Below are 20468 nucleotides of genomic sequence, written 5' to 3'. Positions count from 1 at the left end.
TTTAGCGGGTTGAATTTTATATATAATATATACATTTTTTCAATTGTAGTCTTTTAAAAAGGCACAATAAACTAAGTGCAATGTAGTGTTGTCAAAAATATCGATTTTTCGCTAAATCAATACTGAAATATCTGAATCGCTTTCAGTACTCATTTTCTGCGACAGCGAGTTGACGCACAAACCCGCCTTCCCTCACTCATTAATTTGCTCTGGATGAATATTGTTGGTGTTACAGGGCTTGAATTTCGGCGTGGGATTGTGCGTATTGCGTATTATTTTACTGATTCCTGCAGATCTTGTGCTCACACCCAAAGTCGCCTCTCAATAATAAATTATTATTGAGAGGCGACTCATTGCGGTTAAACAATGAGTCGCCTCATTGTTTTTAGTGCTCATTGCGGTTAAACAGTCAAAAACAAAATAACGTCAAAATGCTGGTCTTGGAGAGTGTTCAAGTAAACACAGTCAGTTATGCTTTAAGTGAGTTGTTGAGAAAGGAAACACATTAGTTTCAGTACTATGGGTCCGTGTGTGAGGTCTTAAAGTGACAGCAGCCTAATTATACCTGCTGCTAAATTCTGAGATCACATTAAAGATATCTATATGGCAGTTTTTCCCCATGGTATTGATGTCAAAATTGTGGCCAGTGAAAATGCTGTGTGGCTAGTAACTGGGAAACCACTAGCCACAGTGGCTGGTGAGCAAAAAAGGTAATGTCAAGCCCTGATAAGTAGTACTATTCACATAAAATGAAAATGGAAGTTATTGTTTAATTGCACATATTTACACTTGTAAATGAGTAATGACAGATGATAATTCCTACAAATTGAGATGTGTATAAACTGCTAATATCTGATGTTTGATGAAATTTTCTCTTCTTCTGCAGAGATTATGAATGATGTCATCAAGAAGGTGAAGAAGAAGGGAGAATGGAAGGTAAGACAAACTCATTCACCCCATCACCATAGCAACCACTCTCTCTTTCTGTCACGGCACCACAGTTTTAATCTTTCATTGAGTCCCTGAGCCGCAGGCCAGGAAATCTGTGTGAATAATTAAGCCCAAATAATTTTATTCATCCTATTACACTTGTACCACATCGCATGCATATTTATTTTGGTGCCCATATTAATAAATTAAAGTTAAACATAAGCAACGTGGTACTGCATTGTTGTGGGTGAAATGGGCCTTAGAGACTCTCTCATCATTTCTGCTCTCTATTTTTCTCTGTAGGCTTTAATAGTGGACCAGCTCAGCATGAGGATGCTGTCCTCTTGCTGCAAAATGACTGATATTATGACAGAGGGCATCACTAGTAAGTCACTTTTTGAATTGTTTACTTACAAGTGAAGAAAAAAAGTGTCCCTTTGTTGCTAACAACTAGTCTACAGCTCCTAGGACACAAAAAGAATCTGAAAAACTCAATTTATCTGGAATGCATCATATTAAATTTAATTAAGCAATAGGTGACAAGATGTTGTGCTATATTATGAATAGGTGTAATGCATGGCACACAGTTACAACACCCTTCAGCTCTGAATATATTCACAATAGTTGTACAAACATCTGATTAACATCTTAAAAGAAAAACACTTTACTTTCTAAATCATAAACCTCACTAATATCTGCTAAACGTTGTTCTACAAGGAAATAGTTTTGCTAAGCATCATATGTGACTTGACTTTGAGGGAGAATCGATTTCAATAATTTGGCTAAAATTAGGTGTGGAAAAGTATGGAAGCTTTCTTTTGCCGCAGTATAAAATTTAAAAAAGGTAATTGTGACTTTTTTATCTTGCAATTCTGACTTTTTTTCTGAGAAGATATAAACTTGCAGTTATGAGGAAAAAAACAGAATCAGAGTCAGAATTGTGAGTAAAAAGTTACAATTACCTTTTTTAATCGCGAGTTTGTATCTTACAATTCTGACTTATTTTTTTTTCTTCATTTTGAGAAAAAAGTTGTGAGTTATGAACTGAAAAAAGTCAGAATTGTGAGTTTATATCACTAGGTTTTGGAATAAAGGAACCAAACAGACATTTTGTATATATGCTATCAGAGCAGTGTTATTTTAGTATTATTTATAGATGATTACGGTTTTTATTAACACTTTTAACGCACTGGGGCTCTTCGCGTGGCAGTCAAAAATGTCTTTTTTTTTTTTTTTTTTCTCAATGAAATGAATATACTATATTTCAGTTTGATATTTTGTATTTTCAGGGAATTTTATGGTCCTAAATTTTATTTATGGAATAGTCAGGATCCATTTATTACCTGTTAATTACTTTATGAGCATAGACCTGAAAATGAAATTTCCAACTTAAACTGTCATAAATCTTAAATGCTTTGGAGCACAGACTTAAGTTTGGTCTCTTTTTTAAAGACGATACCTGGCAGATTATTGCTGAAGTGAAAAAAGTTTAATAAGTGAAAAAAAAAGTTATAGAAGTTTAAGTTTATCATCATAAAAAATGCATAAAAATACTATTTTTAAATTTTTTATGAAATATGTATTTTCCAAAACAGGTTTTACTCTAGATGTGTGAGAAAAATCAAAGCCATAAATCTAAACAAGTTGTGTTCCAAATTTAATACCTCAAAAAATGAGCTTTCAGTAAGATTTTATTTGGGCGCAGTACCAAACGTTTCCACTAGATGAAATTAGCTTCCCATTTGTTTCCAATGCGGTCATTTTTGATCGCGAGAAATAACTATTTTTTCAGGACCATTTAACCTTGTTGAATCATGTCCATGTTTTGTGTGTGTGTGTGTGTGTGTGTGTGTGTGTGTGTGTGTGTGTGTGTGTGTGTGTGTTTACAAAACCAAAACCTTTACCAAGTTTCGTACCTTTCTGATGAAATAAAATATTCATAAAAAATAAAAATAAAAAATTGGTCAAAAATGACCGAACAGCACCAGAGGGTTAATAATATAAATGTTATTACTAGTTAATAATACTGTTATTAATATTATAGTTTTTATTAGTTTTAATTTTATTTTAATTTTGGTATAATTTAAATAATTTTGTTTTTTTATTTTATTATTTAAGTTGAATTTACTTTTATTTCAGTATTAGTTTTAGATCAGTTCATTTATTTCTAGTTAGTAATTTTTAGTCAACATTTTTTGTTTAGTTTAAGTTTTCATCTAATATTTATATTTCATTTTATTTCTGCTTTATTTCAGTTATCAAAAAAAGGATAATGATAAAAAAAACTTTGTCAGAAAAGCTGCTTCTATAACTGGCTTACTGTTTCTACCTTTATCTCTGCAGTCGTTGAAGACATCAATAAACGAAGAGAGCCTCTCCCCTCCTTGGAGGCCATTTACCTGATCACCCCAACTGAGAAGGTACTCAAACATGCTCATTACAGAAGATTCTAATGAAGCAAAACAACAGCAACAGCATAGACATTCGTCTCACAGTGTGGAGGCGGAACCTTCACACTGTACACACTAAACATATGTCACTCTCTAACACATATACACACACCCACACACACACACACACAGTATTGACACAGCGTACACAAACTCTCGTCATTTCTGTTGGCCATTGTGGTTGCTATAACAACATGCACACGTAAACACACTCTTATCTAAAGCTTGTTGTATTTCTCTTACCAGTCTGTGCAGACTCTCATCAATGACTTCAAAGATCCCCATTCAGCGAAATATAAAGGGGCTCATGTGTTCTTCACTGACTGTGAGTATCTTCACTGTACTTCAAGGGCCCTGGAAGCATAATATGCACTACAGTATTAATGGGACCACGCTTAAATCTAGACTAGCACATAAGCACTCAGCAGGACAATTTTATAATGAATAGATATAAATGTGACTCAACTGAAATTATTTGTTTTGTGATCATATGAATTAAACATCAGATAGTGTCTAGTCTGACTCCATACTTTGTTACAAAAATAATAAAAATGATAGAAAATTAAAAATGTAATCCATGTAGTCTGTCCACACTGAAAATACTAAAATAGTATTAGGTGATGCATAACATGTCAAAACTCCAATAAACTGCTTTTACGGCTCGAAATGATATGTCAACCATCCATGTGTCTCTGACAGCCTGCCCGGACCCCCTGTTTAATGAGGTGGTGAAGAGCCGTGCCTCCAAAACCATTAAAACCCTAAATGAGATCAACATTGCCTTCCTGCCCTACGAGTCCCAGGTGAGCAATTTCGGGAGTGGAGGGGAAGAGAGAGAGAAAAACTATAGGGGAATATTGACAATCCATATAGAGACTCCAGAAGCAAGTCAGTGGACGTAGAAATAGAGTGTTCCAGAACAGCTCTGAGGCTGGGGGGGGATGCTGTCTGGCCCACAATGCCTTGCTGCTGAAGCTGTCTGTTATGATTAATTCAGTGGAGTCATAGGAGAAGTGCGTTTCTCCTGGCGTGATGCTGCAGCTCAATGCTTTGCGAGCCCGCCTCGTTCAGCAGCACATAATTGGCCGATGCAGCATTCACAGAGAGCCTCGGCCAATCAGAGGAGGTTATGAGAGGGAACAAGCATCAAGGGGAACCCATCTGCTGAACAGAAGGATAGTCATGTGACCTTGTGTGTGCTGACAGGGGGTGGGGAGGGGTGGTTGTGCAGACCTACACAGATAAGCAGTCTACCACAGTCAGAGAGATGTAGCACAGATTTGGCCACAGGAAACACAAAGACAGGAAGGAAAGACTGGTGACACCTCAGTCAGCTGAAAGCTCATCCCTCATAGCAGTTTGGAAACCGGAAGTACAGAGGAACACATTTTATGGCATTTCTGTCACAGGACTTCAGCATGGGACAAAATCACAGTCATGAATTAATTTATTTAGAAATATACAGAATTTATTTATTTATAGAAGAAATGGGGGGAAAACATATATACTACTGATCAAAATTTTCTATATATTAATAATATATATATATATATATATATATATATATATATTTAAAAATATATATATGGCATGGTTTCCACAAAAATATTCAGGAGCACAATGGTTTTTAACGCTGATAATAATAGGAAATATTTCTTTGAGCACCAAATCAGAAAATAAGAATGATTTCTGAAGGATCATGTGACACTGAAGACTGGAGTAATGATGCTGAAAATTCAGCTTTGCCATCACAAGAATAAATTACATTTGAAAATGTTAAAGGGTTAGTTCACCCAAAAATGAAAATAACGTCATTTATTACTCACCCTCATGCCGTTCCACACCCATAAGACCTTCGTTAATCTTCGGAACACAAATTAAGATATTTTTGTTGAAATCCGATGGCTCAGTGACATTTCCTCTATCAAGATCCATTAATGTACTAAAAACATCTCAACTGAGCCATCGGATTTCAACAAAAATATCTTAATTTGTGTTCCGAAGATGAACGAAGGTCTTACGGGTGTGGAACGGCATGAGGGTGAGTAATTAATGACATTATTTTCATTTTTGTGTGAACTAACCCTTTAAATAATAAAACAGTTGTTTTAAATTAATTAATGTAATTTAAAGGTATTTGTTTTATGAGCCCCTAAATGGCACGTAAAAAAGCTAAAAGATTCTGAAAAAACTAAAAAAAAAAATGGTAAAATGTCAGCTGACTGATTTGCTTGTTCGCATTGCTCTATCTGTAATGAGTATGAATGTGTATGTGTGTGTTTAGGTGTTCTCTTTGGACAACTCTGATGCCTTCCAGAGTTTCTACAGCCCTCATAAGACACAGCTGAAGAACCCTGTGATGGAACGGTTGGCAGAACAGCTGGCAACACTGTGTGCCACGCTGAAGGAATACCCTGCTGTCCGATACCGAGGGTAAGGCACGAGGGGTTGCGCTGGTTCCGAGTCTTTAACTCAGGCTCTTAATAACTGGCCTGTTCCTATATCTGACCTGATGTTTCTGATGGTGCCCTTTTACACATGCAATCATATTTATCCAACATACATACAATTACAGCAGGAACTAGTGGACAAGACAGATGCCAGTCATCTCTGGATCAGATTCCAGGAAGTGGCTGCTCGTTAGGATCAACAGAGCTGTCTAAAGTTCGGTCTGTCTGTCTGTCTGCTCTAATGCTCTGATTCTCTGTGCACAGGGAGTATAAAGATAACGCCACTCTGGCTCAGTTGCTACAAGACAAACTGGATGCCTACAAGGCAGATGATCCCACAATGGGGGAGGTGAGCGGCGCATCACAGTTCCTGCACTGCAGGAGATAATACATGTACATATGAGTATGCTAGAACACGGGGCATGAGGGAACAGAAGTAGCTTCCAGCGGATTCTTGGAAAGATTTCGATTTTGTTAAACCCATAAAAGAAGAAATTATGACTTAAAAATATTATGGCTGTCAAAGATTAAGTTCAAAGAAATGCAAAACTGACCAGTATTAACCCTTCACTACCCTGGTCTTGCTGTGAACAGACGGCCACATACACATGGTTATCTTGTGTGTCTGGTGTAGTGACAAATTGGGATAGCTTAGTTTATACACACATTTGCACTTACCCTACATATATTCTCAATCATCTTTAATGTAATTATGTAATATTAAGTGTTAAATGTCCATATATTTCAGTTATAAATAAAACAAATTAATGATGTTCAATTATTCACTTAATAGGCTATTATTATTATTATTTATTAATTAACAGTTAAGAAATTACAGTAACACTTTACAATAAGGTTCATTAGTTAAACTTTAATTAATGTATTAACTAACATGAACTAACCATGAGCAATACATTTGTCACTGTATTTACTACTCTTCGTTAACGTTAGTTAATGAAAATACAGTTGTTCATTGTTTGTTCGTTTGTTCACAGTGCATTAACTTATGTTAACAAGATTTTAATAATGTATTAGTAAATGTTAGAATTAACATTAAAAAAGATTAATATATGCTGTAGAAGTGCAGTTCATTATTAGTTCATGTTAACTAATGTAGTTAACTAATGTTAACTAATGAACCTTATTGTAAAGTGTTACCGAAATTACGTTCAATTGGTTTTATTATGCGCTAATGTAACTTTTTTTAAATTAATATCATTCGTATATACTTACTAATCATTAACTGACAGTTTGGGGAGACCTGATTTCGAAGGAGGACCTGATTTGTCATGACACCAGAACACGACTCACTCTCGAAACTGCGATGACTGACACCGTGGTAAACCATATAGCTACCTTCTGGTCGCTCGCGTTTGCTATCCGCTATTCTGACCATATTTGCCTAAAGCACAGCCGACGGAGGCGTCCTGTTTTGCTTATGCTTGGAAAGTCGCGCTCTTGCAGTGTTGCAATGTTCACCAATTATAAGCGTTTTTGCGCTTGTTTAAGCTTGGCTCATAAAGTGATTGAGTTTACTGAGTTAAAGTGAGCAGGTACGTGATATTTTGGTCTTATTTTCAGCATAAAGCATTTGGATTTATTTCAATAATGGGCTTGATTATGGGCTTGTTCTTGTTGGCTGTTTTTTTTAGCAAGAACTGGCATCCAGGCTCGTACCGCTTTCCCTGTGTTTTCTTGCACCGCACACATACAGAAGAGAGAAACATCTCTGATGCACATTAAAATACGTAATTAACAACTAGTTGTTCAGTTCGGGTACTGTACACACTGCATAGAATTTTTGTAGAATGTGGTTGAGGTAAACTGAATTTAGCTGCAGTGTGTACGTAGCAATTGATCTGGATGGGATTCATGTTATTCCAAAGAAAAGAAATCTTCCTTTGCATAATCTGTACCAAAATGTAATTCTTCCTCTGAAACGACTTCAGAACTTCCATACTGAGGAATTTGAGCTGCTTATGTCAGCTTCATTCCTGCCCACATTATTATGTTTGTGGGCGGCTTTGTTAATCTAAAAATGTCTTGTGGTGAACATGAAACAAGAATAGATTTTCTGTCTCTCTCCAGGGTCCAGACAAGGCTCGCTCTCAGCTCATTATTCTGGACCGGGCTTTCGACCCTGTCTCTCCTGTCCTGCACGAGCTCACCTTCCAGGCTATGGCCTATGACCTGCTGCCCATCGAGAATGATGTTTACAAGTAAGTTAAAAAAATAAATAAATTATATATATATATATATATATATATATATATATATAGAAACAATAATATTGTTAAATATATTTACAATTTAAAATTATGGTTTTCTGTTTTAATATACTTTAAAATATAATTTATTTCTGTGATGCAAAGCTGAATTGTCAGCATCATTACTCCAGTCTTCAGTGTCACATGATCCTTCAGATATCATTGTAATATGCTGATTTATTATCAATGTTGGAAACAGTTGTGCTGCTTAATATTATTTTATAACCTGTGATACTTTTTCAGGATTCTTTGATGAATAAAAAGTTAAAAAATATCAGTATTTATTTAAAATAGGAATCTTTTGTAACAATATACACTATTGTTCAAAAGTTTGGGGTCAGTAATTTTTTTTCTTTCTTTTTTTTTTAAAGAAATTAATACTTTTATTCAGCATGGATGTGTTAAATTGATAAAAAGTGATAGTAAAGATTTATATTGTTAGAAAACATTTATATATTTGAATAAATGCTGTTCTTTTTAACCTTTTATTCATCAATGAATCCTGGAAAAAGTATCACAGGTTCCAAAAAAATATTAAGCAACACAACTGTTTTCAACATTGATAATAACTGAGTATCAAATCAGCATATTAGAATGATTGCTGAAGGATCATGTGACACTGAAGACTGGAGTAATGATGCTGAAAATTCAGCTTTGCATCACAGAAATAAATTATATTTTAAAGTATATTAAAATAGAAAACCATAATTTTAAATTGTAATAATATTTCACAATATTATTGTTTTTTCTCTATTTATTATGAAATAAATGCAGCCTTAATGAGCATAAGGGACTTCAAAAACATTAAAAATAGTAATGTTTCCAAACTTTTGACCGGTAGTGTGTGTATATATATATATATATATATATATATATATATATGTATTAACATATTGACTATTATCATAGGATCATTATTAACAAATACAAGTTTATATGACCATCCTTGGTCAATTAACAAGAGAATACACTGTATAAATGTATAAATATCTAATATATGTATGGATAATCTATAAATACCTAATATATAATATATAAATATCTGTTTGATTTGTATCTGGTAGGTATGAGACCAGTGGGATAGGTGACTCTCGTGAGAAGGAAGTGCTACTGCATGAAGATGACGACCTCTGGGTGGCGCTACGGCACAAACATATTGCTGAAGTCTCTCAGTGAGTAAAAGCTTACATTTTCAGCCTCAAACTCTGGTTTTCCTGTAATATTCCCGGTCTGTAAATGTTCTCTTTCTCCTTTTCTCATTTCCGTCGCTTGCAGGGAGGTGACACGCTCCCTGAAGGAATTTTCTGCCAGTAAACGGATGAACACTGGAGAGAAGGTACACTGGAGTCTGGCCGGGGGGGGGAGGGGCCTGGAGGAGAGATAAAATGAGGAGTAGAAAAGAGAGAATAGTGTAGCGTGGTGGGCGAGGGAGGATAGCCTGGCAGATGAGATTGCGTTGGCAGCCAAATCTAAAGCATGATGGCTGACTCATGTGAAAGCACTGTGAGGCTACAGCAGGATTAGTATTGATTGACTTACTGACACAGCACAAGCAAACACACATAAACACACATTTCTGCTGTGACGTACTATATGCAATAGTGTATAATCTAATATAGCATAACAGCTTTTTTTATTGCACTGTTTTTACGTACCTACTGTAATTTGGCTCACTGGATCCGTGTCGTGTCTTGAGGCAGCGTCTGACCTCTGCTTTGCTGTCCTTTCTGAGAAAGTCCTGTGTTTCTTTCAGACCACCATGAGGGATCTGTCTCAAATGCTGAAGAAGATGCCGCAGTATCAGAAAGAGCTCAGCAAGGTGAGAGAGGTCACAGGATATGTGCATTCAGCCAAACGGAAAACGCCTCATGGGAATTGCAGCTCCAATATTTACTCACTGACCCTTAAAATCTGTCTCTTTAGTACTCAACCCATCTGCAGTTGGCCGAGGACTGTATGAAGCACTACCAGGGAACCGTGGACAAGCTGTGCCGTGTAGAGCAGGTACAATTTCACCCCAGACATCAGTGCCATGGAATAGGGGGTTTGTGAAAAAAATTTGACTTAAGAACTGAATTATTTTAACATTCACATTCACCAATTGTGATAATATTTTTACCATTTATTTCTGATATTAATTGCACTTTTTATTATTATTGATTCAGTTTAAAACTAGTGCTGTCAACTGTAAGAAAAAATATTTACTTAAAAATTCTCTTTTTTTTTTTCTTCTTTTTTTACCAGATTATATTTTAACAATTTGCTCTTTTACAATGAGCCAGTTAATGGAAATGTATAAACAATTCTATAAACATTTGTGAAAAAATGGGTCACTCTCAGGAGCTCAGCGAATTCAAGCGTGTAATTTGTGAATTCAAGCGGTACCGTGATAGGTTGCCACCTGTGCAATAAGTCCATTTGTGAAATTTCCTCACTACTAAATATTCCACAGTCAACTGTTAGTGGTATCATAACAAAGTGGAAGCAATTGGGAACAACAGCAACTCAGCCACGAAGTGGTAGGCCACGTAAAATCACAGAGCGGGGTCAGCACAGTGCGCAGAAGTCGCCAACTTTCTGCAGAGTCAATAGCTACAGACCTCCAAACTTCATGTGGCCTTCAGATTAGCTCAAGAACAGTGCGTAGAGAGCTTCATGGAATGGGTTTCCATGGCCGAGCAGCTGCATCCAAGCCTTACATCACCAAGTGCAATGCAAAGCGTCGGATGCAGTGGTGTTAAGCACGCCGCCACTGGACTCTAGAGCAGTGGAGACGTGTTCTCTGGAGTGACGAATCACGCTTCTCTGTCTGGCAGTCCGATGGACAAGTCTGGGTTTGGCAGTTGCCAGGAGAACGGTACTTGCCTGACTGCATTGTGCCAAGTGTAAAGTTTGGTGGAGGGGGGATTATGGTGTGGGGTTGTTTTTCAGGGGTTGGGCTTGGCCCCTTAGTTCCAGTGAAAGGAACTCTTAATGCTTCAGCATACCAAGACATTTTGGACAATTTCATACTCCCAATTTTGTGGGAACAGTTTGGGGATGGCCCCATCCTGTTCCAACATGACTGCGCACCAGTACACAAAGCAAGGTCCATAAAGACATGGATGAGCGAGTTTGGTGTGGAGGAACTTGACTGGCCTGCACAGAGTCCTGACCTCAACCCGATAGGACACCTTTGGGATGAATTAGAGCGGAGACTGCGAGCCAGGCCTTCTCGCCAACATCACTGCCTGACCTCACAAATGCGCTTCTAGAAGAATGGTCAAAAATTCCCATAAACACACTCCTAAACCTTGTGGAAAGCCTCCCCAGAAGAGTTGAAGCTGTTATAGCTGCAAAGGGTGGGCCAACTCCATATTAAACCCTACGGATTAAGAATGGGATGTCATTAAAGTTCATGTGCACGTAAAGGCAGGCGTCCCAAAACTTTTGGCAATATAGAGTATATGTGTGTGTATATATATATATATATATATATATATATATGTGTGTGTGTGTGTGTGTGTGTGTATACCGGTCTGTTACTAGTTAGTTTGTTTACCTGCTTGCTGCAAAGTCTGGTACGTGAAATAATATTATATACATTTACACATAATATGGTTAATTGTTGGCATAAATGACATAGATCCTGAATTTCCTTCGTTTTAATAAACCAACTAAAATTGCTACTGTATATCCGTTAATATATATTTTAGGCACCGGGTCACGATTTGATTAACTTGACCGTAATAGGACTGTACAGTGCTATAATCATATATCCCTCCTCTGTTTTTGGCTTCTAGCAGGTTAAAAAAAAGACATTTTTCATGGGCCGTTTATTCTATTTCTATGGTGTAGGGTGAAAGCAGGCAAAGTGAGAGGAGGTGGCGGGGAGGGAAGTATAACACAGGAGCTGCTCGGAAAAGTTACCCACTAGATCACGATTCATTTTCAATGAGGGGGTGAGCAGAGCGGAGCGGAGGAGCAATGAAACTGCCACAATGAGCGATAGAGTATGAAGTGTGTGTCTAAAAGCTGTGCCACGAATACCAACTTGTCTATATCCCCTTTACCAGGATCCGCCACTGGTTAAAATGATTTAACTATGATAATTAGGTGCAAACCATGGTTTTACCTGTATTTATATTGCAAGGAAAGGTATAAGTATCTGCTATTTAGAATTTATAGTTTACATTATGTAATTCAAATAGCGTATCTTTACTACACGGTACTAAATTTATTACTATTGATACTAAAAGTATCTGAAAGCATCAAGGTAATTTCTGTTTTTATTACCATCGTTTGAGCATAATTTATTAACTGCGCTCTATCACCCGGCAGGATCTCGCTATGGGAACAGACGCAGAGGGTGAAAAGATTAAAGACCCCATGAGGGCCATCGTGCCAATCTTGCTGGATGCCAACGTCAGCACCTACGACAAGATCCGCATCATCCTGCTCTACATTTTCCTGAAGAACGGTTAGGGAGTCTTTGGCAGCCATTTTATACCTCAGTTTGCATGTCATTGCCCTGATCAGCCATTTTGTAACGTGGCTCGTATGTGCATGTGTGGCAAAACAGGGATCACGGAGGAGAACCTTAACAAGCTGATCCAACACGCCCAGATCCCTCCTGAGGACAGTGAGATCATCACCAATATGGCTCACCTGGGCGTCCCAATCATCACAGATGTACGCTATTCCTGCCTTAAGCAACAATTAATTCTCACTGGCTGCTAAAGCATTGTACAGTTTCTCTGACCTGCCATTGACATTTGTTTGTTGTTGTTGTTGCTTTGTTTGTGTATGCTGCAGTCTACTCTCCGCAGAGGCAAGAAGCTCGATCGTAAGGAGCGTGTGAGCGAGCAGACCTACCAACTCTCTCGCTGGACCCCACTGATCAAGGATATCATTGAGGTTAATGCTGATCTATAGAATTTGAAAAAAAAAATAAATCTGTTTGTAAAACTGTTTGTGAATATGTGATCTTACTTTGTGAATCAATCTTGCAGGATGCTATTGAGGACAAGCTGGACACCAAACATTACCCATACATATCAACACGCTCGTCCTCTTCCTTCAGCACTTCTGCAGTCAGGTACGCACGCTTATCAAAGTTGGGTGAAATTCAGAATTTAAGGTTCCCTTTAAATAATCAGTTGGAATTTGAATTGACCACAGCAGTTATATTAATTCCTTTAAATATCCTATCATTTCAAACACTTCAAATCAAATTTACAAAGTAGAATTTCAAAGGCACACACATTCAAACTCAAATACACAGGTGAATACATGCATTTTTGTATTGCACAAGTCGAAAGATAGAAGTAACTTGGATCAATAATCATTTGAGCAGAGGGGTGGGGAGAACATTGAAATCAATACCGTGATTGGTGGGTGGTGCGATGTGAGGTAGGGGTGAACACCAAGGCGCTTTTTAAATTCAGTGGAGACTGGGATATTTCCTCAGGGTCAGCAGTAATGATCCCGGCACACTGTTCTGCTTTCAGGACAAACAAACCAGCACAGCTCCTGTAAACAGTAACAGAGGCAAAGCAGGAAGTCCCTGACTCCCACATAGGGAGAGCTGGGAGCTGGTGGGTCCCATTGCATAGCTATTGATTGGACTCGAGATCACCAGTGTTCACGGCGATTTCCCCTCATTATGCTTGCAAATGGCGCCACATCTCCACTTCCTTCCACTGTAGCCAAAATATCTCAGAAACAGTCATTGACAATTACATTATTTGGAGCCCAAGTCTGAGCGGTAGTGACCCCCAGGTGGAGCTGTGGTATCAAGGTCCCGCCCACATTCCCGCTCCCGCAGAATCATTCGCAAGCACAGCTGTCAATCATGACATTACAACCCGTTTTTATAGCATCAAATAACCAGTGTTGGGGAGTAGCTAGCTACAAGTAGCATCGCTACTAGTTTAACTACATTTTTCAGTAGCTTGTCAGTAACTCAGATACTTTTAAAACAGTGTAGCTTTTCCAGTAGCTAACAATTATTCAGTTATTTGTAATAATTATCATTGTAAAAAAAAAGTAGTTTCAATGTAGCTAGCTAGTAACTTGTAGTGTAACTAACTACTTTTGCAGAAGGGTAGCTTGAATGTAACTTAACTACTTTAACTTACGAGTAGCTTTACCAACACTGCAAATAACTAACTAAATTTAAAACTAACAGTTGAACATACATCTGTATGATAAGAACTACCTACAATGACAGAAACCATCTCTGGAAAAAATGTATTTTAAGTGTAATTGTTTTTTTTTAGTTTGTCTTGCATCCCATTCGATTACATGGATAGGGCGGGGTTTATAACCAATAATGCAGCCAGCCACCAGGGGGTGATCGAAATATTTTTGCTTCACTTTTCAGGACACTTGCTGTACATACTTTGATATATGTCATAATTCAGTGGGCAAGTGTGGTGAAGACAAAACATTGTGTAAAACAGCTCTAACTGTTGCTACTAGAAGGCCATAAATAGTACTGCAACAACAGATACCTTCACTGCGAAAACAAAGATGATTCCATTTTTTGGTTTGAAAAAAGTACCTTGAAGTTGACATGCTTGAATGTGTTTTTCCCATTGCAGTGCCCGATATGGCCACTGGCACAAGAATAAAACCCCTGGAGAGTACCGCACAGGCCCTCGCATCATGGTCTTCGTCATCGGGGGCGCGTCCTTTAGCGAGATGCGCTGTGCCTATGAGGTCACACAGGCCAATGGCAAATGGGAGGCCATCGTTGGTGAGTCTGCAGAGGATACTGCTAAAAATCGCTGTAAATTCAAGAGATATTAAGCAACCACCCTTTAAATCCTTAGATTGATACCTTTAGCTTTAACTATATATGTGTTGATATGTGTAATCAGACTGGCAAATCTGTCTTGTATATTTTTCCTGTGCTCTTGTCTTGTATTTTGTGCTTGTCATGTTTTAACTGCTTTTAAATTGCAGTCGTGAGCCTCTGCTGTGTTCACGAGTCTATGTTCGTAAGTTCTTCTGTGTGTCTGTTTTGTGTGCGTGTGATAGGGTTTTATACTTAAGATGTGCAGTTGTGTTTAGAATTGTCTTTTTATCATACCTTTAAAGGGTTAGTTCACACAAAAATTCTGTCATTAATTACTGTCATTAATTGTCGCTCCAAACCCGTAAGAACTTCGTTTATCTTCGGAACACAAATTTAGGTATTTTTGATGAAATCTGTAAGGTATCTGGCCTCCAATAGACTGCAACACAATTACCACTTTCAAGGACCTTTCAATGTGATTACAGTGGTTCAACCTTAATGTTATGAAGCAATGAGAAAAAACAAACAAAAATAACGACTTTTTTCTCTTCCATGTCAGTCTCCTACGCAGTTGACGTTGTACACACAGTGCAGTGCTTCCGGGTTCTACGTCAGTTGTTATTTTTGATTGTTTTCTGCGCACAAAAACTATTCACATCACGTAACATTAAGGTTGAACATGGACTATTTTAATGATGTCTTTACTACTTTTCTGGGCCTTGAAAGTTGCAATGACAATGCGGTCTATAGGGTGGTTCAGAAACCTCTCGGATTTCATCAAAAAAATCTTAATTTGTGTTCCGAAGATGAACGAAGGTCTTACGGGTGGGGAACAACATAAGGGTGAGTAATTAATGACAGAAATTTCATTTTTGGGTGAACTAACCCTTTAAGGATTATGGCAGCCAAAACAATTTTTTTGTGGATGTTCACATTGAGATTGACTCAGTCAGCAAGTCGCTAATTGGTGTTTCTACCTGACTGCTGTAATCAGACGGTGGATCATGTGAGCTCCACTGTCTGCACTTCTATTGCGTTGCTTTACAAATTCTCAAATGTTCGCAACATTAACATCGGCTTCGGTCACTCTGTTGCTGCAAATAACTGTCAGTGTGAACACCCCTTTAGAGGTTAATTCTGAAGAAAAACTGTATCAGTCTGTTGTTTTCCAGAAGAAAACTGAGCATTTTCACAATCACATAGAATTTCTAATTGGTGGTTTTGGGCGAGTTATACTGTACAGTTTTGTCCAAGCATGAGGTCTTTATCACTATCTGAGATGAACAAAGCAGTTGAAGGACCTCAGTGAGACAATTGGCTACTAATTGTGAATCTTTGTGGAATAAGTTACTATACATTTAGTTAGGAGGCCTACGAGTTGCAGAGTCCTTCAACGATACATCCACCCAGAGCTTTCAAAAATCATTTTTGTCAGGGTTCTAGGATAATATTTCTGAAACATCAGGATCTACGGATGGTGGGAAATGGTGTTTTAACCCTCTTTTGTCCCCATAAAGATTAACGGTGGTGAAAGAACGTGAGGTGCGGTGTGAGATTAATTCTGAGCGTGAAGCCACCTTTGTTCCTCCGCAGGTTCTACTCACTTGCTCACCCCAACCAAATTTCTAATGGACCTGCGGCACCCCGACTTCCGAGAATCCACTAGGGTGTCCTTTGAGGACCCTGACCCCTCAGAAGAGTGAGAGAGAGAAAGAGGGAAGGGTGGGAGAGAGAAATCACACTCTGACAAAGTAAAGGCAGCCGAACAAAGAAACCCTTTCTGAACCCCCACAGCACAAGGGCTTTCTTTTCTTGCTCCTGTTACCACACTCTACCGTTTTATAACGCCACCACGCCTCAGGGATGGGTGTCCGGCTCCTGCCTCACTGAAAAGCCGACCTGCAAGTCTCATTCAGGCTCTGTCTTCTACTGGGACCAGCCAATATTGATCTGCCTCGATTGGCTGGCTGAATGCCCCATTCAGAACTGCAGTGGGCGGAGCCTTTTTTTGAGTGACAGATGCAGTAGGGGTCCTGACCCCATCCCTGTTGACCACATCCTCTTAGTTGGGTGGATTAAACTGCATTCTTCTCACTTTGCGCCTTTTAATTCAATGGAGCCTTCATTTGCCCTCCCAAATATCATTAATTTTAAAGCTTCATTCTCCCGCAGATTTAATCTACCCTCAAGACTCACCATATTCCGATTATTTCTAAATAACAATCCAAGGCAATCACTCATATTAACTTTGTTTTGTTTTTTCCAACTATAGAGAGGTAATTGGTTTGATGCTGGATGCCAATTCCAGGATAATTTGGTTTTGCTTTTAATCTAGTTCCTCAATCTACCTCACATCACGTCTACATGACCAAGTGGCCGTCTGCAAAGAATATATGTTAAAATTGCTTCTGCAAGAGAGCGACTGGCTCTTTTCTTTCTGAATAATTCTTCTGCAGATGCCAAAGCTTGAAATGTAGCTGTGTTCTTCAGATATGCTTTAGCACTAACGCTTCCCCCAAACACTAACCTCTTAAAACTAACTAGTTTGGGCCCTTGCTATGTCATGCCTCAGGTCTGTTTCTGCATTCAAAAAAATATTTAGTAAATAGTTGATTATAAAGCTGACCACATCAGATATCATAATCAATCATTGAAATTTATAGTTCATGACTGATACTTCAAAATGGATGTTTTAAACAAGTTTAGCAACACTTTATATTACAGCACTGTACAACCCAAATTACGGAAATGTTGGGACGTTTTTAAATTTGAATAAAATGAAAACTAAAAGACTTTCAAATCACATGAGCCAATATTTTATTCACAATAGAACATAGATAACATAATTGTTTAAACTGAGAAATTTTACAATTTTATGCACAAAATTAGCTTATTTCAAAAATAGTTGGGACAGGGGCATGTTTACCATGGTGTAGCATCTCCTCTTCTTTTCAAAATGTCTGGGCATCGAGGTTATGAGTTTCTGGAGTTTTGGTGTTGGAATTTGGTCCCATTCTTGCCTGATATAAGTTTCCAGCTGCTGAAGAGTTCATGGTCATCTTTGACGTATTTTTCGTTTAATGATGCGCCAAATGTTCTCTGTAGGTGAAAGATCTGGACTGCAACCAGGCCAATTCAGCACCCGGACTCTTCTATGACGAAGCCATGCTGTTGTAATAGCTGCAATATGTGGTTTTGCATTGTCCTGCTGAAATACACAAGGCCTTCCCTGAAATAGACGTTGTCTGGAAACCTTTATATACCTTTCAGCATTCATAGTGCCTTCCAAAACATGCAAGCTGCCCATACCGTATGCACTTATGCACCCCCATACCATCAGAGATGCTGGCTTTTAAACTGAAAGCTGATAACACGCTGGAAGGTCTCCCTCCTCTTCAGCCCGGAGGACACAGCATCCGTGATTTCCAACAAGAATGTGAAATTTGGACTCGTCTGACCATAGAACATTTTTCCACTTTGAAACAGTCCATTTTAAATGAGCCTTGGCCCACAGGACACGAGGGCACTTCTGGCCCATGTTCACATATGGCTTCCTTTTTGCATGATAGAGCTTTAGTTGGCATCTGCAGATGGCACGGCGGATTGTGTTTACCGACTGGTTTCTGGAAGTATTCCTGGGCCCATTTAGTAATGTCATTGACACAACCATGCCGTCAAAGTGATGCAGTGTCGTCTGAGCATCCATGGGCATCCAATAAAGGTCTTCAGCCTTGTCCCTTACGCAGAGATTTCTCCAGTTTCTCTGAATCTTTTGATGATGTTATGCACTGTAGATGATGAGATTTGCAAAGCCTTTGCAATTTGACGTTGAGGAACACTGTTTTTAAAGTATTCCACAATCTTTTTACGCACTCTTTCACAGCTCTGCCCATCTTTACTTCTGAGAGACTCTGCCTCTCTAAGACATCCCTTTTATAGCTAATCATGTTACAGACCTGAAATCAATTAACTTTATTAGTTGTTAGATGTTCTCCCACCTGAATCTTGTCAAACTTTCTTGCTTTTTCAGCCATTTGTTGTCCCCGTGCCAACTTTTTTGAGACCTGTAGCAGGCATCAAATTTGAAATGAGCTCATTTAGTGGATAAAAGTGTAAAATTTCTCAGTTTAAACATTTGTTATATTATCTATGTTCTATTGTGAATAAAATATTGGCTCATGTGATTTGAAAGTCTTTTAGTTTTCATTTTATTCAAATTTAAAAAACATCCCAACATTTGGGTTTTATTTCCTGTGCAGGCTTGTGGTTACATTGTGTTATAAATGACCCACTGTAACTTGTATAAAACTTACCATTAGTCGTCTTTGCTCTTTAAGGAATGTTCTGGGTTCCTTATTTCCTCTTCAAATTTGAAAATTAGTCAAATTGTTTTGACTAATTGGCATATTCCTTTAACGCAACAGAGAGTAAATATAACGTTTATAAGCCAACAAATGCACACAAATGAGGTCCTGTAATACAAAGTGTCCTTCTATATACCTTTACTGACTAAACCATTGTACAAGAATGATCATTAATCAACCCTATCAAGTATCCATCATTCAAGTGTCAGCCTGCTAAAGCTATATCCCTTTTAATTTCCCCCTTTTCTGTTGGTTTTTCGTGTTCGTAAATGATCACACCATATGCAGTATGCCAGTCCTAACCCATACTGCAACATGAAACACTTCTTGACTGTTCCAGCCATTACCGAACAATAATATGGTTTGTTTTCATGGATCTTTAGTTTAGACCCGTTCATCTAGTTGAAGAGCTACAAATCACATTGTGTATCTGATTAGCAATTAGCAAATCTGCATGTTTGCATTGGATAATATAAGTTAGTTGTATGTTCAAAGCTTAGCGTGCACCTACACATTCAGTTCTGCTCATTCAATCTAAGTAACCCTTGCTGAATGTAAAAGTGATGTTACTCTCATTATCAATTGATCTTTTTATTGCATTGCAGTGTGAACATGCAGCTTTGCTAAAAAATATTGTAGTTTAACAGGGAGTAGTAGAATAAACATTTGTTCCACAGGGCACCAAAAATCAAAAAATTATTTCAGTGGGTTTAGGGTACCCTGTGCACAAATGTTTTGGATAGTTTGAACTTAGAGTATCTGTAATGTGGTAGAAATGCGTCTTCAGCTAAATATCTGATCAAATTTCGTTCTTACCCTTTTTTGTATAATATTTTTAGATTCAAAGCAATATATATACACACACACACATACACACTACTGTTCATATGGGTCTCTAAGATTTTTTAAATGTTTTTGAAAGAAGTCTCTTTTGCTCACCAAGGCTGCATTTATTTGGTCAAAAACCAGAGTAAAAACAGTAATATTGTGAAATACTATTACAATAAAAAAAAAAAAGTATTCCATTTTAATATATTTTAAGGTATTTTTATGGTCCACTTTAGACATTCTGTTGACTATAAGTAACACTGCACCTACATGTCAACTTAACTAAGTATTAGTAGTCTGTTGTAGACAGGGTTCGGGTTAGTAGAACAAGTTTGCGTACTTGCAGAGCTACTAGTTAGTAGAATCTCTAAGTGGACCATCAAAATAAAGTGTTACCT

The 20468-nt window shown here is 37.9% G+C and overlaps 1 protein-coding gene across 2 annotated transcripts in view; it reads left to right on the top strand.

Moving 5' to 3' along the window:
• LOC127525196 (syntaxin-binding protein 1) overlaps positions 1-20468 on the top strand; it is a 38921-nt gene that overhangs the window by 16289 nt on the left and 2164 nt on the right. The window contains exons 2-19 of one of the 2 annotated variants that reach the window (XM_051917569.1): positions 887-936; positions 1234-1315; positions 3274-3350; positions 3627-3705; positions 4080-4183; positions 5665-5813; positions 6095-6179; positions 7919-8049; positions 9162-9269; positions 9373-9433; positions 9851-9916; positions 10021-10101; positions 12418-12556; positions 12659-12768; positions 12892-12993; positions 13089-13174; positions 14682-14836; positions 16472-16629. In XM_051917569.1, the coding sequence (XP_051773529.1) occupies positions 887-936; positions 1234-1315; positions 3274-3350; positions 3627-3705; positions 4080-4183; positions 5665-5813; positions 6095-6179; positions 7919-8049; positions 9162-9269; positions 9373-9433; positions 9851-9916; positions 10021-10101; positions 12418-12556; positions 12659-12768; positions 12892-12993; positions 13089-13174; positions 14682-14836; positions 16472-16581 (1775 nt within the window). In that variant the 3' untranslated portion in view covers positions 16582-16629. The remainder of the gene's footprint in view (positions 1-886; positions 937-1233; positions 1316-3273; positions 3351-3626; positions 3706-4079; positions 4184-5664; positions 5814-6094; positions 6180-7918; positions 8050-9161; positions 9270-9372; positions 9434-9850; positions 9917-10020; positions 10102-12417; positions 12557-12658; positions 12769-12891; positions 12994-13088; positions 13175-14681; positions 14837-16471; positions 16630-20468) is intronic. The other variant, XM_051917571.1, reaches the window with a different exon arrangement.

The sequence above is a fragment of the Ctenopharyngodon idella genome, chromosome 13 (assembly GCF_019924925.1).
Source record: "Ctenopharyngodon idella isolate HZGC_01 chromosome 13, HZGC01, whole genome shotgun sequence".
NCBI classification, from domain to species: domain Eukaryota; kingdom Metazoa; phylum Chordata; class Actinopteri; order Cypriniformes; family Xenocyprididae; genus Ctenopharyngodon; species Ctenopharyngodon idella.
Note: the sequence above shows the minus strand (reverse complement) of the source record. Positions and strands in the feature narration are given on the sequence as shown.